The sequence below is a fragment of the Protopterus annectens genome, chromosome 10.part0 (assembly GCF_019279795.1).
Source record: "Protopterus annectens isolate FY-2018-M chromosome 10.part0, PAN1.0, whole genome shotgun sequence".
Lineage (NCBI taxonomy): Eukaryota > Metazoa > Chordata > Ceratodontiformes > Protopteridae > Protopterus > Protopterus annectens.
In genome coordinates this window covers 961,694,199-961,718,317 of record NC_056744.1, presented here as the reverse complement: position 1 = coordinate 961,718,317, position 24,119 = coordinate 961,694,199, and the positions used below count along the sequence as shown (strand labels likewise).

Here is a 24,119-nt window from a genome sequence, read left to right as displayed (position 1 = left end):
CCGAGACGTCAGAAGCAAGTGCAATAAAAGATTTAGTGGTCACTGGTTTGTTATACTTATTTTATTTATTTTTTTTTGTGGTTTGCTGTGAATACTTTTGTGTTTTATTTACTACATTATTTATTCTAAAATTTTATCAAAATATGTCATAACTTGGCATGAGCTTAAATTTTTGGTTTCTATTTTTAACATGGCATCAAGGGAATTAACTGTGCAATTCTACTCAAAAACAAGGACGTGAACTCTGTCTAAGAATCCTGACTCATGAACTATTACACTGTTAGAACAACTATGTCCCACTTTACATGATGATTGCAATAAATTTTCTTAGTGATGAAATTATGTAACAGCACTGTCCCAGTTCATAACATAGGGCACTAACAACAGGATTAGGCTAGAATGGTCCTTTAAAATGAAAAGCTGCAATGTTTGCAGAACAGATAATCTAAAGAGAAGTTAGCAACTAACAAATATAAACACCATAAAAACATATAGTGCTGTTGTAAAAAGGCAACAATACAGCACACATTTCTATACAAAAGTGATATTTTAAACTTTTTTGTAAAATTCAAGTTACCGCTGCTGCTCTGCAATTCAGGATATGGACATGGACACAATATAAGAGCATTCTATAGGTAATTATTGCCAGTAATATTTGCATAAAATTGTATGAGAACATGTCAAACAAACTATTTTGGAAGTATACGCATTTACATACACAAAGCAAAAACTGGCAAACTCACTCAGTAGTTTGGGGAAAGACCTCTGAAAAACTGCCAGTAGCAAAGGCACTATGTGAATTTAGTAAGCCTGCTTTTGCAAGCAGTATGCACTGTAACACTCCTCAAATATGACATGGTCATAAATGGTTTTGTGAGGGGATCACTGCTTGAAACACTTAACTTGGTACTGTAACTATTATACTAGTATACCATGAAATATGAAATTCTGCAACCATTGAAAGGGTCTTTGGAATAATGGACAGAAAAGGAGTTACTAAGCAAGGGGGTATAGCCAAGGATGTTCTATGACAAAAAAATGTAGGCTCTCCTCTTTATGGTCCTTGGGATCTACTACAGAACCTACCTCTAACAGCTCTGATCAGCTGATGTAGCAAGAACGCAAAATAATTTGAGGGACAGAATAGGCTAATTCTTTTTTTTTTTTTTTAGCTTTACAGTCCTGTTCAAGAATTAGAGCAGTTGCTTCAAAACCATCAGAACTCCAGCTACAAATAGAAAGGCTTCTAATATTTGCCATTACACTTTCTGGAAAAAGCTGACCCTCAATTCAAGCTGATCTTCTATCATCACTGAACAGCAAGGTTAAATGAAAAACGTACCGCTAGACAGAATGTCATCCACATATAATGAGTTCTCCGACTTCTAACAGAAATATTAAAAAAATATGACTGACCTCTCATCAACACCCTTACTCATATTCATGTAAATCTGTAACAAAAATCACATGCAATTGTTAGCTTTTTCTAACCACAGGACAAAAAATTACACTGTTTCACTACAGTCAAATCCACTTTATCAACATCAGGAAACAGAACATGAAACTGCCTCCTCCTCAAAGAAACAAAAACAAAATACATTCAGATGCAGAACAACCTCTCTCTAAACCTTTAAATCTGTAAGTATTAATACCTGGTTGTGAAACGGTCTCGATCAAGACCTCCAAAACTTTATGCAAGGTGGCAGAAAAAAGTTCAATAATAAAAAAAAACAAAAAGAGGAATCCGTATGGTCAGCCCCCTCTTGGTTTACAAAATTGCCAGGCACACATACCCAATCCCTTTCTCCTAAAGAGAGGTGAGCTGATCTAGCGGAGTTCTGTCCTCCTCCATGCCATTTCCAACACCTGCTTGAGACACTATTCAAACTCACATCATATGGGTCATAGACAGGGCTTTTCCACTATGCCAATGGAGATGAAATACACTTTTGTTTTAACCTTGGAAGAAAATTCTCAATAGCCTTAAAAGCTAAACAACCTTAAGTACATATGAAGAAACTCCATGCTGGGGACTGGACCATACATTTCTGACCTATGCACAGCTGATGAAATCACTCAGCCCAATGGCTCTGCTTAGGAAAAACATGAGCCAATATTGCCTCCTGCAGGGTGGCAATAACACAAACAAACCTTTAAAAAGAAGGACGACACAGCTTAGTGTAGGCTGTCTGGCACTTTCTTCCCAGTACTGAGTGGCTGCTCAGCCAACCAATCAGAAGGCAGAACCTAGTGCCTAGTAAAAACATGCAAAGACCAGACCTTTAAAAGGGCTATAATCTAAATAAGAAAACTTACAGCGAAGATACAAATGGATGAAACACATCAGCCTTCATTAGTCACAGATCAGACAAAAGAAAATGCAGTTAAATGCAGGTGCGCTAACACAAGTGCAATTTAGTTAACAAAAAAACAACACTAGCAGTAATGTAGTGCCCTTTTATTATTTTTGTGCCCTTCAGCCATTTACTTTCCTCACAGAAACACAAACTATGATTTTCAAGGCAAATCTGTAGTATGTAGCTTTATCCATTTGTAAAACCATATACTGAAGGAAACAATTAAATCTGCAAATGATAAGCATAACTCAACTTAAAAAAAAAATACAATTCTGCCACTGTAGCTGCCTGAACCCCAAAAGACAAACAAAATGACACTGGACATGCTCAAAACCCAGTGATAATTTAGCTAGTTTGGGCATCAGCACTACATTATCTACCACTACCAGACATCTGAAATATATAAAACCAACCATTTGAAGTACTTGCCTCTCAGAGTTACCTTCCTTCACAATGCCCTCAATATTGTCACTATCCAAAACCATATTTATAAAATGTCACTAGGAGTGCATAATCCTACAATGGCAGGTGCCCTGTTTCAGCCAAATTTCATGCTTAAAATAAGGTACTTGTATTTTTTTTTTTACACTGAATGAAGAAAACAAAAATCAACTGTACGTCCCCAACTGACACTCCCCCCTCTGCATTTACCCTGTCAATCATATACCTCTTGCTCATAATGTCATCAGAAACTAAAGGTGCATCTTTTCCCTGTACTACACTGCAGACTGTGAATACTTTTGTGTTTTATTTACTACATTATTTCTTCTACTTAAAATTTTATCAAAGTGTCATAACTTGGCATGTGCTTCAGTTTTTGGTTCCCATTTTTAACACGGCATCAAGGGAATTACTATGTAATTCTATTCAAAAACAAGAACGTGAACTCTGTCTAAGAATCCTGACTCATGAACTATTACACTGTTAGAACAACTTCTTCTTTCAGCTTTTCACGGTTAGGGATCGCCACAGCGGATCACCTGTCTGCTCATGATTGGCAGTGGAGTTTTACAGTGTCGATTTGTCAGCCCGGTGCCCAACCTTCCACGGAAGACACACACACACACACACACACACAATCACACCTAGGGCCAATTTAGTGTCCAATCCACCTACAGCATGTCTTTGGGAGGTGGGAGGAAACCTACGAGACCACAGGGAGGACATGCAGATTCCGCAGAGAAGGCACCCCAGCCGAGGATATTACACCATTACAATAACTATGTCCCACTTTACATGAGGACTGCAATAAATTTTCTTAGCGATGAAATTATGTAACAGCACTGTCCCAGTTCATAACATAGGGCAAAAATATTAGGATGCTGAAATTTAGCAAAAAGACATCCACAAATACCAATTAGTGATTCATCTGATAAATATGATCTTGGAACTTTCACAATTTTCAGTATTTTCACTTCACAACAGAACTGCAATCATTTTTTCAGAGTGTCACAAATGCATATCATGTTTCAGATTTAGGTCAAAAATTTCCCAGACAAAATGTTTTGCATTTAGTGTGCAAAACCTACATTAGAAGCAAAACGTACACATTTCTGTACTTTTTGCACCTTCATAAGAATAGTAAGAAAATCTGAAAATCTGCGACAAAAATACTAAAAATAATCAATAATACAAGTGCCTATGGTGAAATCTGTCTCATAACCTTTTACAGTGTTCAGTACTTTGACACCAAAGTTGCAAGAGATATTTTTCCGAGTAACTTATGAAAATGTCACTGCTTAACATTAAAGAAAACTCCACCTCTCACAACTGTAACAAATAGATTCATAGGAGGTTATCAGCCTAACAGCACTAGAGCCCTAACAAGCCTAACTATGTTAATCCTAAGTTGCCCCATCTGTCCTTATTAAGTGAGCATATTTTGCAGAGCTAGTCTATAGTCGACACCAATTCCCCGTCCATGAGGGACATGGGTGCATTTGCTGTCTCCCATCCATTTGTCCAGGTTGCACTTAAATAGGGTCAGTGAGGAGCTCTGCTTCACATGAACCGAAGTTTGTTCCAGAGGACCGGCAGTCTCTGGGAGACACATTTGTCTCTCCAGCATGTTCCGTTAATTCACAGGCTAGCTTAAGATCCCTAGAGCGAGTGGCTCTTGTGCCATTAGATTTGTGTATGTGAAGCATATCCATCAGGGCAGAGTCGGAGACTGCCCTGTCGGCCAGCCACAAGTCTCCTCTCTGCAGCCTATATGATACAGAGTACAGTGACAGGGCTTTTAGTTAAACCACATACGTTATGGTTTGGAGACCCTGTCCTTTCTTGGTGAGGAACCTATGTGGTCTCTCCAGCTAATGCAGGTGTCTGCTGAGGTAGATGTAAAAGAGAGCATTGTACTCTATTAGTGGTCTGATGAGGGTCGACTACAGTGGGGTTATAACATCTTTAGACCTGGATGTGATGCCCTTACTTATAAGGTGCTCAAGTAGAATGCTTTCCTTACCACATAGTAATCTAAACTTTGACTCTCAAGTTTCCTACCTACCTGTGTTCCTAGTTTCCTACCTACCTGTGTTCCTAGGTCTCACACCACTGGGTCTGAGCTTTGGGGGGGGAGGTTCAATACTGTAGTTTGCTGGGAATTTTACTATGCCAAAGGGAATAATGCACTTTTTTGCTTTTAGTTTTAGACCATGGCTTTGGCACCAGTCAACTGTCTGTGTTAGCCCTTCCCATGGTATGTTAACATCATTGGGGGGGGCACAATGATTACACCGGATTTGCAATCAGTGAACCTGGTAAGCCAAAGGCCGTCTAATTTAGCCTGGACCTCCAAGAAGTAGATTCTGAACAGTAAAGGACCCAGCACAGAACCTTGTGGTACGCCCATTGCTGATGGATCTATTGTTAGAGGTGGAGTCACCTACTTTGACAGTGTGGGTTCTACCATTCAGCCAACTGGCTACCCATCCAGTGAGGTAAGGGTTAAGCCCTAGCTGAGAGAGTTTTTGTATGATACCCGAGTGGGGGATTGTGTCATAAGCCTTGGGCAAGTCAAAATAGGCCATATGAGAGTTTTACCTTCATCCAGGGCTTTGGTGACTTTCTTGAAGAAGACCACCAGGTTTAATATGCATGATCTTACCTTAACAAAGCCAAATTGGGTTAGGTCTACTAGACTCTGAAGGTCAACTATGTCCTTGTTGATACAGTCCATGATGATTCTTTCCATGGCCTTGCAGATGAGACTGGTTAGACTTATGGCTCTATAGTTCCCAGGATCTGCTGAAGGGATTACTGTTGCTTTTCTCCACTCTGCTGGAACAAAGCCAGTTCTCAGGCTATGGCTAAGAACAGCGCTAAGTGGTTCTGCTACGTCCCGTTTTAGATTGCTTAATAAGTATCCTGTGATGTTATCTGGTCTCACTGAGGCTGTGTTTTTGGCCATGGACAGTGCAGATTAGACCTGATCTCTACTGATACTAGGGCAGAGGAATGGTGTTGGGTATGCTTTGGTGTATGGCTGGTGGGGCCGGGAAGTGAAATTTGCACCAAATCTGTCAGCTAGCAGGTTGGCAACTTCCTCCGGTGACGTTAAGAGTGGTACCATTTATCACCAGTTCTGCACAACCCTGGGCATTCCCTTTTAGGTTTCGGACATAATTAAAGAACGTCTCATCATCAATCCTTAGCTAGGGACACTATTTTAACTTCATACTTTGCTTTAGAGGGTTTCACGAGATTTTTGATTTGCTTGTTCAAGTTGAGGAGGGAATTCTTCCTTTGTCGAGTTAATTCATGTTTATTCTTAGACATCAGTTTCTTCCTCTTGTTATCTAACCTGTTTATACTTTAGGTCCACCTGGGTGGCTTGTTTTTTTCGGGAAGACCTGGTTTTGATCCGGTCAGGTACAGTAGAGTCTATTGAGCTGCTTAAGTGTTTGTACAGGGCATCTGAATACACCTCTGTATAGGAGTCATCGTTGTCTGTGAGTGCAGGAAGTATAAAACTTTTTATACTATCACTTAGTAGTCTGAAGTTAACTTTGGAAAATGTTTTCAGTTTTTTTTTTTGCTCCTGTGGGGGTGTCAGGTCCAATAGTTACTTCGAATGAGAGAGTTCTATGGTCTGACCTTACCAGGGAAGGCACCACACGTGGGGAGTGCAGTGACTCCCCATGTTGCACAGTACCATGTCCAAGACATCTGAGCATCTTCTGGGGGTGCAAACAATCTGTTCCAGAGCATCTGAACTAAAGTCCAGGAACCTCTGGGTGAGCTCATCTGTGCTCTTATATGTCACCCAGTTGATGGAAGGATAGTTGAAATCACCCTTGCCTAAGGTATTGGGCTGTATGAAAGGGACCTATAGCTAGCAATGATGTGGTGGAGTATTTTGCCTGGAGGTAATTGGACAGAGTATTTTCAGAGAGTCATACTGTTTGACCAGTCTTGAGGTGTACTTGACTTTTAATGAAGATGGATACTCCTCCACCTTTGGTTGTTTCAAGCTCATTTTGATGTCTGAATGTGCGGAAGACATTGTAGCCTTGCATGGCCAGGGTGTCCTCTGCGGTTCTGAACCATGTCTCAGTGACTGACTGCACAGACATCAGCACCTTCCAAGGTGAGGAGTGCTTCCAGGGAGTGCAGCTTCATGTTTAGACTTCTAGGATTAAGCAGCAGAACCTTAAGTTTGCCTTGGGTGGATTTTGTTATGTCAGAAATTTTGTTGTTTTGATATTGCCTAAAAAAGCACTGTGGGGGAGGCAGGCGTTTTTGTCAGTATCCGAAAGCCTAGAGGAGGAAGGTGCAGACAATCTCTGGCAAAACAGCGTGGCCTGTCGACCATGTTATCCCAGGCTGATAGATACTTCATCCCCCTGGACTGACACCAGAAGCTAAGCCAAATGTTGAAGTTGATCATATTTTTTTTATACTTTTATACTGTGGCATCATCCCGGGAGAAGGCAGAATGCTGTTTTGCTTACAGCTAGGGTCATACCTGCCTGGGACACACAATCTGAGAGTTCAGTCAAGTCACTCTTCATATAGTTCAGAGAGGTACAACTGAAGTCATTCACCCCAACATGAACTATGACTAAGTCGTAACAGTACTTGAGTGGATGCATGATCTGATGGATCTTGGCACCTGACAGGCAGCTGACTGTGGCCTTCTCCTTGACCAGTCTGGTGAGGGGGACATTTGTGCGTCTCACTATGGAGTTGCCTAGGACCAGGACATTTGGTTTAGAGGTGTTTTGCTTTAGGGGCTTATTTACTAAGACACATTTGTATGCGTTATGTGTAGTGGTTTCTATCTGCATAACAATGTGCACACTTTGTTTAAATTTAGGAGGTCTCTGAACTTTTGGTAGATTTCTAGTGAGCACCTCAGTGTATGTGGGTCTATGGGTCATATCTTCAGTTTGTGTGAGAGATGAAGAGTGTGCACTGAAACCCGTTTGGTATCCAGTTTGTTGTTACATGAAAGAAGCAATTCCAGTTTTCATAGCACATCTGTCAGAAAGGGTATTTGTTTGCTGTAGGAGTAAATGTCTGTCAGTATACACGAGACAGTTACTACATTCCCTCAGTTTTCTCATGTCAATCAGGCTGGCCAGAGAAATAATGGAAACTATATGTCCATTACAGCAGGTTTTTACCATACAAGTTATTCAGGAGAGGAGTGGGCTAGATAGTCCTTGCGCAAAACCCATTAGGGAAAGAAGTGGGCTAGACTGACCAGTTTTTGCGCTAGGACTATCAATGGTTGTTAAATTGAGGGTTGTGGATGATAGGTGTGGCAACGCTGCTCAGTGCACAACTATGTTTCCTTTAGTTCAACAGAGAAACTTGTGAGGGCTCCACTGACAGCTGTCTAGGGAAAAATTGTGTTTCAAGGTGTTTGTGTCTATACAGAGACAAGCAAATGCGAAGCTTAAATACAGGCAAAAATCAATCAATTAGTTTTAAGCTGACCTACCAATAGGAAAGTACACAATGAACCTTCCTCCAGCAATCCCCAGCTCAGACAAGACTGGATCCAGACTATTTTGCCACAAGGGTAAAGGGGAGCCTTTAACGTAAGATGGCTGGCTTACTGCTCGACTGTAACAAAAACAGGCTAGATTCAGCAGGTCTGAATCTAGACTATGCTATCTAGGCTGAAAATAGTTGAAAACAAGTGCATAAAATATGCAGTCACAACAGTAAAAAAAGAAGGAAAAAAAATGCAGTGATCAGCTACAATGCAATATAAGTGCAACATCCACACAAAATATACTTATTTTCTTGATGCAGAAATCTAACGTGTTTCCCCAACCTAAACAGTCCAAGCTATCTTCCAGTGCACTAGATTGAAACTCCACTGACCTCTTGATGGAAAAAAAAGAAGTTATGTACTCACCATAACGTTCCATGTTGGTAAGTCCATCTCACCCTTCATTTTTACCCCATATGTAAAAATGAAGGTGAGATTGGACTACCTAACATCAAGTGTTTACTAGCATGTAAGAATGCACTATTTTATCCAGCAGCTAGCTAGAAAATGAATTCATATAAAGTAAAATCAGTAAAACAGACAATGAGAGGCAAAATGTACTTTTCAATACAAGCACAAGGAAAGACGAATACATAGTTCATTATTATCAACAGCAGTGTAGAAAGGGGGAGCTTATTAAGGTCAATTTACAGTAGAGGTGGGCCAGCTTAAAATCACCAGGTTTAAAAATCACATCAACATAGGAGAGAGTGGTTTGGAAACACTAGCACAGAATCACCAGCAGTGCTTTAGTTTATGCTGGCTTGAAATCTTTAGCAAAAGACAGAGGGACATAAATTCACTGTGTATTTAAGTATCACTCAAGAAAAATTAAAAGACAGAGAGGGACATAAATTCACTGTGTATTTAAGTATCACTCAAGAAAAATTAACCAATGACAACATGTGAAATGTGCAGTCTAGATAACTTAAGAGTCTACTTCTCACACAACAAAAACACCAGGCCAAACAGATTTCTTAAAAACAGAAAACAGCTTTATCAGTCACAGGTAAAAAATATAGGTTTACTTTTCTCATAAGTATTCTAAAATGCAGAAAGGTTACCACCTGTAGTGGCCAGAGATAAAACAGCAGTCAATATAAACTGGAATACTAGCCATGAGGGTGGAGAACTGAGTAGATAAGAACATGCTCTCTTCTCTGTTTAATGGAACGGACACATGTATGTCAAGCTGGATCCTAAAGGGCAGAAGTCTAGCATCCCTACAGTTTTTATTTTTTTAATATATATATATATATATATATATATATATATATATATATATATATAATTTGTTCCGTCACCATTCTGCCACTCTGACAACCAACATCCCAGTCCAAGTCCACACATAAAGCTGACAGTGGGATTGTGCACAAGAACCACCACCAATGGAAGAGGCGTCTAAACACCTGCATGTCTAAGTATGAGGGTAACTAGGGCTATTCTTGCTCTCCACCGGACATTGGTCCTGCACTGCCTCAAACCCACAACCTCCTCTGAAAGCAGGCTTGTATCCATCCAGGTCTGTTACACTTTTTTCAAACACCCAGCAATGCTAATACTGCTACCTGAAGCTTTGCTAGGTACTCTGCCCTTATGACAGTTATCAATCATATTACCCATGGATAAAGTAATGCAAAACAAAAAAGACAAGCACTGAGAAATGCAGTCTTGTTAGTTCTTGCAAAATGTCTCCTTGTTTGTGCCAACTTTCCAGCATTTTTTATTCATACCCAATTACCCCCAAAATAGTTAACAGTTGTAAAGGAAAAAGGGAAGAGTGAAATAATCACTGTTTAAATGCTAGATGTCCAGTTGCTCTACTAAACTCTTTCACAAGACTTGACTTTCTCAAAGGTTCTTACCAAATTCAATAAAGGAATATGGCCGGGATACTGTTGGCACTTTTTTCCCATGCTGCTCATCAAATTCTGATTGCAGATCCTCCAGATAAGCAAATGCCAGCTTCTTGGGGAATGTAGCTTCACACAGTGTCAGGTAGCAAACTCCCTTTTCTATCAAATAGCTGAAAATGAAACACAAAAAGTTAGCAAATGGAAATACAGGCACACATAGACAGACACAAAAAGTCAAAATAAGGTACCAGTGCAGGAGAAAGGCCAATCAATCAACCCTTTTCAGCCAAGAACCAGGAAAAATGGCAAACAAGATACATAACAGGAGGTAGCAGATAGAGGTGTTTTATTAACTTATGAAATATAGTAAAAATTCACTAACCAGCAATGTAGATAAACCAAGAAGTAAAAAGGCAAAGACGCTGGCAATCAAACCACAGACTGTTTTAATACAATTTAGCGCTTTAGTCAGGCATTCGCCACAAGACTTCTTCAGAATAAAATCATTAATTATCCAAGTCCATTTAAATAAAATATAGCTTAACTCACAATATCAAAATATGTTGTACCATTGGTTAAAAACCCTTGAAAGCAAAAGTCACAATGCTCATGAATAAACATATTATAAATTATTTTAACCTAGAACTCATGTGAATGCTTGGATGGACATATTACAAAAGTCAAAACCCCACCACCCCTTTATGTAAAAAATTAAATTTAACGTACAGGTCATAATGTTCATAGACAGTATGAAACTTTTCTGTCTTATAATGTTTATGGCACTACACTAAACATGAAATTCAGACTTCAGTTTGAGATAACTCAATACTGACACCATTTCATTTAACCCTGGCTTATTGGTGGCGTTGCTTCTAACCTGCCAGAGTAATTCCTTATAGTCCGGGAATAAAACTATTGGCCGTCCCCTACTGTTTTCAGTGTGCACTTGTTCTAGTACAGCAAACTTAAAGTTGTTCTGTGGATATTCTCCTGTGTGTTTGGCCAGTGCATTATTGCCATTACCCTTCCTAATGTCATAAACATGCGGATAAATACGCTTGTTTAATGCATTAATATTTTTTCCTATATAGAAGCAGTTACATACTTGACAAATTGCAATATAAACAAGGCATTTACTTTGGCAATTAAACTTTTTTTGACAAATACTCTTTACCATAACCACTGATGTTGATGATGTTAGTCTCGAAAATAAATGGACACTGTGAACAATGTCCACATTTACACGTGTCCCTCCCTTTTAACCAGACAATTGCGTTCTAATAGACTCTTTACACTTGTATCCCTCCTGTAGACAATACAAGTTTTTTCCTGGAATCTTGACTTACAAGAGTCATCAGTGGTAAATATTGTCCAATTGTTGTACAGAATTTCCCTAATGTTGTAGTAGAAGGGATTAAAGGTAAGAATCACGGCATCATTGTAGGTGGTCGTCTCCACTTCCCTGGTGTCTATGGCCAATGTCTCAGTGGCATTGGTGGGAAAAGTATTCAGGAAGGTACCCAAAAGTGGAGAAAGTGGCTACTATTCATTTTTGCTATTACTTCATTCAAGATGGAATCAACAAATGTCTTAGGGTAACCCTTCTATTAAACATTCCTTTCAGTTGATCTATCTCATGTAGGAATGATGCATAAGATGCATAATCACTTATCCTTGCTAATTGTACACCCTATCCTTTTACAAGGGATTTTTTCTGACGTACAGGGTATCAGCTGTCAAAATGTAGCAGGGTATTAGAATATGTAGGTTTTCTGTACAACGCAGAGGTAAACCTGTGGTTATGCAAGTCCTTACTTATAGTAATATCCAAAAAATTAATGGACTCTCAATTTTGTTCCATAGTGAATTTTAGAAAGTCTGTACTTGAGTTCAGGAACCAAAATAATTGCTCTAGTTGTTCTTCCGTCCCTTCCCAAAAAATTAACAGGTCATCCAAATATCTTCCATAGAATCTACAATGCTTGAAAAGTTCATTCTCAAACACTGTGGTCAGTTCCCACAGAGTCAAAACAATATTCGCAAATAGGGGGGCACAAGCTACCCCCATTGCAACCCCAGTTTTTTGCTTAAATAACTGATTTTCAAAAATGATAAAAATTGTTTTGTAAAATCAACTCCACAAGGGTCCTATACACATCAGGGTCCCAGAGTGCCCCAATGATGTAAAAGTGCACAAATATTCATAAAACATATTAATACCTTCCTGATGGGGTATGACTGTAAACAGGTCTTTAATATCCATAGTGGTGAATATCAAATTGTCACTATACAAATTGCCCTGAATTTTCTTAAGGCAATCCCAGGAATCGTTTAACACAGGATTGTGTTGATTCAATATATGTTTTAAGTTGTGGTGAATAAATTTGGCCAGATTAAAAGTTTTAGAGGCTTTTGCATCCACAAATTGGTCTAAAGGGGGGGGGGTACTTTTATGCAGCCTGGGGATGCTGAAAATTGTGGGAATTCGTGGATGATTCTGTGTAAGGAAGTTATGTTCACTAATGGAAATTTGCTCATTCAACAACAAGTCATGTAAACAAATATCAATATTCCTGCAAGAAATAGTTATTTTCTAGAAGTATAATAATATAAACAAGAAATATAAAGAATACATCAAGAATGAGGACATAATACATGTTGTGTGAGGTGTTTCTGAAGTGGATACAATGATTAAAGATCTGGGTTCCCAATAGTTGGCAAAAATCTGTCAAGAGTGAAAACTGAGTAACAAAGTTTTACTCTAATCTAATCAAAGGTTTTAATTTAAAGAGAACATCAATTAAGGAAGAAGGCAATGGTATTTACAGAAGCACAGAGCAATGAGAGTAATCATATAGGTAAATATGCTGGTAAGAAGATTGTAATAATCATTTAACAGTGATACAGTCAGGGCAGTCATTTAAAAGGACAAATGGGCAACTGCTCAGGATCACAACCCTTTCAGGGACCCCTAATTAGGGGGCAATACTCACTGATCTTTCTAAAGTAAGCTCAGGCAGCCAGAAAAAAAAGATGATGTTGAATAATAAATGCTCATTTACCAGCTGACAGAGCTCATGGACACATTGGAATCACATCCAGTTGCTTTAAATTCTTGAACAGCATGGTTCCAAAGTGTTTCAAACCTTAGTTGCACCCACTAAGTACTGGAACAGGCTTAATTTCTCTCATGAGCTGCAACCCTACAAATGATAAAGTAGATAAATTAAAGATGCCTAAAACATAAAAATGTAAGAAAATCACACAGCAACTCTCTACCTTGTTTCCAGGAAGGGAGAAGTAGTAGAGACTTCACAAGCATATACAGTTTTTTGGGAAAGCAGGCCACCTGTGGCAGAATAGGGCTCACTACTGATTTTATGGTATGCAGGGAGATGGGTAGTGTACGTCTCCAAGAGTACTGTGGCCATTTACATTTATGCGACTTTTTACAGTGAGTAGTGAATCCTCTCAAATGAGTCATATTCTACTGGGCAGTGTTCACAGGAGTTTAAGCTAGAGGCTGCTATATTTTTTGGAAATGTAATAGAAGCAAAAGCCATGTTTTGCCCTTTAAGTTATTAACTTTACTATTACAACTCCATGGTGCCCCCAATTCTGTTCACAACAAATGTGCACATTTCTACATTTTGTAGATGCCAGTCAAATGGAAGGCATCAATACAATACACTGTTGTCGCAATTTGAAACAGTCAACAACAAACCACATACCGGAGTTGGCTCTGGAATTTTCTGGGTACCTGCTAACAAAGAAAAGGCAATCAGGGTTATAAACACCATGATTAGGGATGGGTAAAACTACTGGTGGCCAGCCCTATTCTGAAGGTAACAAGTGTTATCAGGGAGCTTTAATTCTTCTGTACAACCTCAAGTTTTATGGTATCCAAGAAATTATTCAGAGAAATTAGAACTTATTTAAAACAGATGAAGACTATCTTGGAATATTAGGTGAAAAAAACACGGGTTGTTTATAAAAAAGATATTCGCTTTAGAATGCTCTTGGAGAGGGCAAACCCCTAGTTATGACAAGGGACGTATGACAAAATGCGGGCACTGTTCCCAATGTAAACACATATTACAGACACACAGTTTTCGAATAAAGAATTTTGGAATTATAAAGCCTGCATACAAATATTACTGTTTTACTAAAAGGGTAGTTTATATTGCCCTATGTCAACTATGTAAGGGATAATATGTAGGAAAAACAAAAAGGGCTTTGAGAAACAGAATATTTCAACATATGTATGATATTTGGACACAAGATGATAGGAATTCCCTAAGCATATTAAAAAACACCCTGCCATCATTTTAATTTTTTTTGCCATAAATAATGTTGATCTAGTTCGGGGGGTGGGGGGGGGGGTGTTAGAATTAATACTACGGAACAACCTGGACTTAATGAACAAGTTTCCCTAAGCTGTGTTTTGAGGTTAGAGCAGCCTATTTTATATAATTCTGTGCTGGATTCTATTGTTATATAGGATCGGGTTTAATGATTTTTGTACGATAACAAAAACATTTTTGGATGTATATATTTTTTACTGGTTGTATTTTGTGTGTGTGGAATGGTATTTGTGAACAAATTGTTTAGTTCAATTTGAATCTTTACATCAATTAACTTGTTAGCTTAATTGGTAATTTATGTGATTTGCTGAGCTGTATAAAACAGGGCGATTTATTATATTTAGTCATTCTGATGAAGTCCAGTGTACCTGGACGAAAGTGCTCAAATTTTGGATAATAAAACATGGAGTACTACTTTTCTGGCTTCTTCTGGTGTGAGCTTGCTGTGAAGCAACAACAGTAACTGCTATGCTGCTATGGAAAGGATCATAACGGAATTAATAAAATACAGGTAACCTAAAGCCTCTCAACACAAGCCAGTTCGAATTAGTGAAGAGCAGAAGATCCTGCCAACTTAACCTGACTGACTTCACTGAGAAAGTTACTGTAGCAACTGAGGGTAAATCCGTAAATACCGGCTCCCTATTGAAATGTTGCCACTCAAAATGCCGAGTGCCGACAAGCTGAGATAAAGACTGAGAACACAGGAGAAGATCAAAATATATATATATATATATATATATATATATATATATATATATATATATATATATATATATATTACATACACCACACACAACACACACACCAACTTAGAGATCACCATCCCTCAGAGAAAAAGGAATAGTCCAAGAAATGGCATCTCAGTCTTAGTATATCCAAGTCGAAACTTTCGACCATTCAGTATCTGTTTTTTGGGACACTTCAAATGGTTACCATACAAAATACTTTGACCTTGCAAAGGCGTTTAACATCATCCCTCACTCAGATATTATAAACAAACTGCCCAAGCTAAATTTAAATCCTTAAGTAACTTGTTGGTTAGTGAACGGACTCACAGTGAGAAACTACGAAATAAAGTTGGGTGTCCCTACCTCCTCCAAAGACCAGTCACACCTCATGACTACCTAAAACATATCTACAGAAGTAATATCAAAGATTAAACATAACTAGTTTTTATAAAATTAAAGGTATGCATCAATACTACCTGAAACTGCATATGTTTTACATGGTGTTGTTGTCTTTCGGATTTTTCCGGTTAGGGGTCACCACAGCAGAACTCCGGTCCGCTAATGATTGGCAGTAGATTTTCACGAATGCTGAGGTGCCAGTTTGACGTTCAACCTTCAACGAAGGCACACATATGTTTTACATAATAGGTACAAATAAAAATGACAACAACCACTATGTTTCCTCTTCAAATATTTCAACACTGAAAAGTTTTCCACATTTTCTTTTCTAAATAATTAATTCAACTTTACTACTTAACTTTAAATAGTTTTAGCGCATCAACTAATGACCAAATTAGTCAAACTATCACAGATACTGATACCATACTAAAAGAATGGTCTAAAAATGAATTAAACATTCCATCCTCTTCCTACTTTTTGCATCTCATCCCCTAAACAAAATATTTTTAAAATCTTGAAAAGTATATAAATACATTCCTTAGAACAATATGCGATGAACCCTCTTTAACCCGGGGCAGTAACTAAGGAGTCTCAATCCTCACCACTGTCTCCAGTAAGGAAATGTTACTGAAAGCAGGGATGGAAATACACAATTTCCCCAAAGAGTACACAAGGGTCCAAACTTGGGACTGGACTACATCTTCACTCCAAGTCTGCAAATGAGTCTCCACACTAACCACTGCAGAGCACTGTGTCCCAGTTCTACGTATCTGACACACGCGCTCTTAAATGCCCGATATTCACACATACACACACTATTGGGAAAGACTGATACAGATTTAACTGCTGTGTTCCTTTGCCGAAATTACAAGGTAACAGCTGCCATCAGTCAGATACCACAATACCCTTCAAAAGGGGTGCTCAATTATATTGGGTAAAATAGATATTGATACAAATGGTAGCATGCAACCCAAGCACTAAGGATTTTGGAGTGGCCCTGGTGATGTCCTGACATTCACTGTTGCAGTATTTGTGATCTTCAGGATTTCCTGCTGTGGAAGTCCATCGTCCGGCCAATATACCAAGACATCCTGTTGCATTTAAAAGATATGCCTGAATGTCACTCAAATGCTTCGTGTGGACCATAGGGCATAAAGGTGATGTTCAGGCTTACCATAAACTGAACTTCTTTGCTGCCAGTCCAAATGAGTTTTTTTTCACCAGTCTGTTTACCTGCATCCATTTCGCCAGTTGAACGTGTTTTCGTTCTCCAGTGATTACCTACTCCTGTTTGCTGTGCAGATAAGTGTCCTGTTGGGTTTTTGTTTTTTCTTACTTTTTTGTGCTCCTTGGGGTTAATGTCATCCGGGAAGGGTAGATGCCAGTGTGGGAAACACATTCCCCCATAAAGACTGCCACGATAAGCGTCTTTTTTGTCTAGGAGCATCTCATGAACATACATCTTGTTTTATTTGCCAGGCATTTGTTCTGAAAACCCTTCGCAGTAGACTTTCTTCCCTTTCCTTCCATCTTGGAGAACCAGCGTCTTAAGCTTCTTGCTAAAGATACAGTGGATGGAATCTTCGGCCCCAAGGGTTAGCCATTAGGGAAGAAAGGGGTACAACCAGAATCTTCCACTGTCCAGCTTCTGACAGGTGTTTCTCTCCTGAAGTTGTTACAAACGTGAAGGCGCGCCAGGCTGTGTTGTCGGATTCCTCTTCCATGACCATGTTGGAAGCCAGTGAGGTTCCAACTGGCAGTATATTTGATGAAGCTTTGTAGGCATCCAACTTGGGACATTCAGGGGGAACCATGGTTGATTTTTTCTGAGGAGCTTATGTGAGTTATTTAGCTTTTTGTTGGGGAAGAAGTTCCCTCTGTGGTTCTCGACTGCTGTCCTGGGTCTGCGTCTTCTCAGTTTTTTGGAGGGGACATTCCCTTGAAAAAGCAGCAAAAGCTTTAAACACATTTCTTCTGCTCCTAGGGATCCTCAAAGTGAATGGCAGGCTTTCACTCAGGGGCTATTTTCTGCTTTAATGTCTTTACTGCCTCCTCAAAGGGTTTCAGTTCCTGCTCCTCCTTGGTCCTCTACTCCTCTTAATAGGCCTAAAGAATAGGATCCTTCTGAGATAGAGTTGGACTCTGATGACAAATCCCTGACTTATTCTACTCAAATTCCTTCTCCTTTGGACTATGGGTCAGAAGAGAAGAGAAGAAATGTATTAGTCCCTTTTTGAGGAAATTTCCTCTGGGGGATACATTCTCTAGGATGATGGATTTTTTTAAGTGGGATTGTGCTCAGGTCCCTGATAACTATAGGAGGTACTATGAGTTGCTCCAGTTGGAGTCTCCTAAACCTGTGGCTATTCCTCCCGTTTTGGCTGCTTTGCTGGATGTTTTTTCCAATGCCTCTCATGCTTCTGATTCTTTACCCCCTGTTCCCAAGAAGTCAGAAAGGTTTTATAGGGTGCCTAGGATGGTTTCTTTTTGTATAAGTGTCTTGCTGCTAACCCTTCTGTGGTCCCTGTAGCCACTGATAAGCTGTCTTAATTGCTTCCTTCATACAAGTTACTGCCTTCTGACAAAGATAGCAGAACTGTGGAATGGCTGGGTAAGAAGGTTTACACTTCTGCTACCCTAGGTTTTAGGGCTATTAATTATCAGACCCATATGTCTAGGTATGTGCTGGCTCTTCTTTCTCAGGCCTGTCAACTTATTTCTGATTTTCCACAGAGTCTGAGGGTAAAACTTCTGTTCTTTCCTTGCTAGGGACCTCCTTCTAAAGTCATTCGTCATTTTATTAAATGTAGTTATGATGTGGCGGATGCCTCTTCTAGGACAGCTGTTTTTGGTTCAGTTATGAGAAGATATTCTTGCCTTAGGCTCCAGCCTCTACCTGATGATATTAAAGCTAAGTTGATAGATGCTCCCCTGGATTCCAAACTTTTGTTTGGGGAAGCTGCTGCTGGTTTGTTCAATCCCCTTCAGGATAAGGGTAAGGCTTTACAGGAGATTAAACATGTTTTTGTTTCTCCTGTGCCTACATTTCAGAGGAACTATCCTGCTAAGCCTGCCTTTGTTCATAGACATTCCCACCCTTCTACTAGAGGCAAGAAGAGTGGCAAGCGGGCTCCTCCTGCTAATGCTACTCAGTTTTCAGGTTTTCTGAAGCCTTCCTTTCCAGCCAAATGTGCTGTATGACTATTAGTCTCCTCCCTGCCACAATCCCCTTTCTCTTCACACTTGGCTTCAGATCACTCAAGATTCTTGGGTTCTGTCGCTCATTCGTCAAGGATACTTCATGGTGTGGAAATCCCACTCTTCTTTTATGGGCATTCCTCAACCTTGGGAACAGCTTCCCTTTTTTTCCCAGAGGTTCTTCAAACCTTTCTTGACTCAGGGTACTATTCAAGAGGTGCCGGTGTCCCAAAGGGGGAAAGGGTTCTACTCCAAGCTGCTTCTCGTGCCAAGAAAAGGGGCGCTTGGAGACCTATTCTAGACTTTTCTCATCTAAACACTTTTTTTCAAAAGTGCCCTCCTTTTGGATGTTGTCTCATCAGATTCTGTTTCCTCTACTGCTCTACTCAGGCCTATATGGTGTCGCTGGATCTCAAAAATGCTTATCTCCATATTCCAATCCATCCTCTTTTCAGGAAGTTTTTACTTGTCTCTGTTTCTTCCTGGCATTTAGTTCTCTGTTTGCCTTTGGCCTTTCTACTGCCCCAAGGGTGTTCAGCAAATCAAATGCCTTGCTCCTGTGACTGCTTTTTGCAGACTTTGAGGGATTCAACTTTTTCCTTAAGACGATCTGTTGATTCAGGCGTCATCTCCAAAGAGACTCTCGTAAAATCTTTATTTTGCCATTTGCCTTCTTCAGAGCCTGGGGTTCACAATAAATTTCACAAAGTCTTCTCGGACTCCTTCTCAGGATCTTGTTTGTCTGGGTTGTAGGATTCAGTCGGTGTCTATGACAGCATCCCTGCCCCCTCCGTAGGCCTTAACTCTCATTTCTTTCACACTCTTCTTCCTCTGGCTTTCATTACCACCAGTGAATTTCTGAGAGCTCTACGTTTCATGGCATCCACCATTCTGATGCTCCTTCTGGCCAAACTTCACATGAGACCGTTTCAGTGGTTTCTGAAGTCCATGTGGCTTCAACATGCACATCCTCTAGACGTTGTGTTTCAGACAGGAACTTACTGCTGGATTCGGCACTTGTCTCTGAATCCAGGGATCCCTTTTTATTCCCCTCTTCTCTCTCAGGAATTGTTCATAGATGCTTCAGACATGGGCTGGAGCGACGTTTGGCTCCCTAAAAGTACATGGGGTGTGTTTGCCTGGCCAGCAGAGGGAGCACATCAACATCAAGGATAAGATAACTCTTCTATTGGCCCTTCAGGCCTTTCATCCTCGTTTCTCTCCAAGGCCTTTCAAGGTCTTCACAGACAATCCCACAGCAATGTGGTACATCAACAAACAGGGAGGAACGTGATCCTACCTTCTTTGCAGTTTGGCACTTCTGGTATGGGATCTGGGATCTTGCGGTCAACAATAAAGTGACTCTTCAAGAGGTTTATATCCCCTTCCAGTCAGACCATTATGACAGACAATCTGAGCAGGTCCTTAACTCAATCCCATGAATGGATGCTTCACAAGGATGTGTTTCTGGACATTATTCACCAGTGGGGTACTCCTCATGTGGATCTTCTTGCCTCACCACTGAACAGACATCTTCCTCTGTTTTGTGCCAGAGTCTCAGGTCCTCTGGCGTGGAAGGTGGATTGCCCTCTCCTTCTCTTGGAACGGGATGTTTCTTTATGCATTCCCTCCTCCTCTTCTCATTCCAACAGTCCTGCTCAAGGTTCAACAGGATGCTCCTAAAATCTTGTTGGTAACTTCCTTTTGGCCACAACAGTGCTGGTTCCCTCTACTTCTGCATCTAGCCAGAGAATCACCACAAGTTACCTCACAGGGTGGATGTCATCACACAAAAGACAGGGCATCTTTCATCCATCCTCACCTGTCTACATTTCAACTGACACTGTGGGTGATATAAGGTTTGGATCCCACACAGACACCTTTTTTCCCTGAGGACGTGCTGCAAGTCCTGCAGGAGACCAGGAAACCTACTACTCAGAAATCCTACTTATCCAAATGGAAGAGGTTTTCTATTTGGTGTCTGTCTCGTAAGGAGCCTACTTTCTGTGGATGTTCCTTTAGTTTTCTCTTATTTGTGTGAGTTGCTCAATGCTGGTTTGGCTTATTCTTCTATTAAGACCCACTTAGCCATCTCTGCTTGTCTGCCTTTATCTCCTCCTTTAGCTTCTAGATGCATCCTTAATATTAGACCTCTCAGGAAACCTGTTCCACCTCCCTGGGATACTAATTTTGTTTTTGGAGAAGTTGGCTCCTTTTAAAACTGCTGTATTGGCTTCCTTGAAATATTGTTCTTGGATTTTTCATGTGTACAGGGTGTCCTTATGCACCAACCCCTCCTTTATGTCTAAATTGGTTAATGAGCTTTCCCTTAATCAGTCTATTAATCTGCCTACTTTTTCCCTCTCTCTGCAGTCTGACAGTGACAGCGTGCTGCATACTTTGGATGTGCATAGGCAACTCGGAATTTATTTGCATCAGACTAAGGCTATTGGTAAATCTGATCAGTTATTTGTTTATTTTCATCCTAGATCTTGGAGTCTAGCTGTATCTAAGCAAACTATTTATTTTTGGATTTCTAAGGCTATTTCCGTTTGTTACACTTTTCATGGCAAGAGCCTGTCTTCTTCAGTCAAGGCTCCATCTTCTAGAGCAGTGGCTTTTTCTAGTGCTTTTTTTCAAGGGTTTAGATACCAATTCTATTCTTGAGGCAGCTACCCGGTGTTCTGTGCACACCTTTACTAAAGGCTACAAGTTGGATGGTATCTCTAGAGCTGGTTTTACTAGTGCTGTTCTCCATGGCTTCTTAAAGGACTCTTCTTCTCCTTCCCAAGTTTCATCTTGAGCTTTGGCACCTTCTCTGAAAGTTACAAATACTACAGCAGTGAATGTCAGGACATAATTCCCTTGTGTAAAATCTTACCATAACAGAAGATGTCCTTGCCTTCACTTCTGCAGTATTCACTCTCTCCCTCCTTCCCCCTAGTCCTTTTCTTCCTGGATGTACAGGTTATGTCTTGGGATCCTTGGACTGGTGTTCCTACTGGGGCAATCGGTTCTGTTTGTGGTAAGCCTGAAGGTCACCTTTATGCCCTACCGTACGCAAGGAGCATTTGAGTGAGGTTCAGGTGTACCTTTTAAATGCAACAGGAAGTCTGGTATACTGGCTGGATAACGGGCTTCCACAGCAGGGAATCCCGAAGGGTGCAAACACTACAGCAGCGAAAGTAAGGTCATCTACCATTATGGTAAGATTTTAACACAACTATACTTTATCACAATAAGCATAAACACTTTCAGTTATTAAAAGTACTTCCTAAATAACCAGCCACAATAAAAGGTAGTAAAATATTTAATAATAAATAAAATTATTTAAAACATGTAAATACTGAATAACTGATTTCAATAAATCAAAAGTTTCACACACAGGAAATATGAAAACAACAGTAGGCTAGATTTCACACTGATTTTAGATAAACTTACTAACTGAAGTTCCCTGACTATCTGAAGATTAGCTGTCCCTATCTAATCTAAATAACTCAGCAAGACAACACTATACTCTTACTTCCACATGGCAGGATGAGAAATTATGCCCACACTTCAGGCTGTTGTCTGTCCTCTGTCCTCAGCGACTGGAACAACTACTTGTACTCTGGATAATAACTGCAACACAATGCAACTCTGAACTGGAAAACAACTACTACTACTACTCAGGGGCGGCTCGTGGCATCGGACTGCAGCCCCCTTAGAAAATGCAAGAATAGATGAAAATAAAAGAATAAAAGTACCTCTTATTTTTTATTTTAAAAACAGAAAATTTGTAGCCAGGTCTCTCCGAGTCCGCAACTCGGAAGTATGCGCATGCGCACTGTAACCGCCTCGGGTTGCGGCGGTTTTAAATAGATTTTTTTTTTTTGTTTTCATTGCAGCCCAGGGGAGTAATTAAGGCATCATTGTGATGCCCAGAAGTCTATGCGGTTCCAAACCGCATAGAATTGGAAGGGGCTCGGACTGCGACGTCCGCAGGCACGTCATGACGTGCTTGCTGGGCTAAATGCTGCTGATTGGTTGTCGCTCTCTTCCCGGGCTTTATGTGCTGGGAAAAGAGCGAGAATCAAACAGTTGCAGCCAGTTTCGGTTGTAGCTTGTGGACTTGACTCGACTAAGTTGTGGTGGATTTTATTGCTTGGCGTTGGTGGCCTATTTTGTTCGCTGGCTGAAAAAGTAGTAGTACACAGTTTCTTTTCTTCTTGGTGGTATGTATGTGTAGCACAGTATGATAGTATGTTAAAAGAAGTGTTAAATGCTGACACCTTTACTTAAAAGTTGCTTATCCTGCACAATATTTATTTTTCTAATATGAAATGTTCCCTACAGGAATAGTGTGTAGCCTTCTCCAGTATTTGCCTAGACAAAAGTAAAGTGTATGGTGTGAAATAGTTTCTTTGCTACAGAACATCACTAAAGGTGGAACAGGAGTAGGTGAAGAGATATAGATAAAAGCGAGGCACACACGTAAAGAAACTAGTAAAGCAGAGGAGGAATTATTTGACATTGTCACTATTCTGTAGAATCCTTAGACACTGCAGTGCCATTCTTTTTGTAATGCTTCTTTACTAGTACAGGCATGCTAGGTACAGCTACATTCTGTCTGGGATGTCACAGGATTTTTGGTTGAGTTTTATAATTTGTAAGAATTATACAGTGCAAAAGTAGATTTCACAGGAGTCAAAAGACCTATATACTAACTTTTATTTACAGATTATTAACTTAACTATAAATTTATATTTAGAGTTTAGCTCAGGAAAGTTATATGTGTAGTCACCTAAAAATGAATAGTTAGCACTTGGCTGGAAATGGTATGATGGCAAAACTGTAGTGACAAAAGGAAAACAAAACTGAAGTGAGGCACATGAAAGGTACTTGGAATACAGCATTTAACATAAATGTGAACATTTATTTATTTAGTGGTTTGTTCAGTGACTGAACAATACTGAAGCTTTAGATGTTAGTTTAATAACAGTGATCTGTGTAGCAATAGTAAAGGGGAAGAGTACACCCCCAAACTATTACTTTTTTACATTTGTTTATCCCCTTGTATGTCTAACATTTTTTTTACTTTTTTTTGTAAGATATTTAAGGCACTCTAGTTTAAATTAATGGTGATATTTTGCAACTAGTCACATCTGATAAAACAGAGGCACTCATGGCTTTGGGATGTATTATTTTGTTGTTTCATTTGTAAACATTTT

The 24,119-nt window shown here is 39.8% G+C and overlaps 1 protein-coding gene across 1 annotated transcript in view; it reads right to left on the bottom strand.

Moving 5' to 3' along the window:
- The window catches only part of LOC122813418 (vesicle-trafficking protein SEC22b-like), a 329,060-nt gene that overhangs the window by 117,439 nt on the left and 187,502 nt on the right, over nt 1-24,119 (bottom strand). Inside the window, exon 5 of the mRNA XM_044085734.1 lies at nt 10,227-10,387. Within this exon, the coding sequence (XP_043941669.1) occupies nt 10,227-10,387 (161 nt within the window). The remainder of the gene's footprint in view (nt 1-10,226; nt 10,388-24,119) is intronic.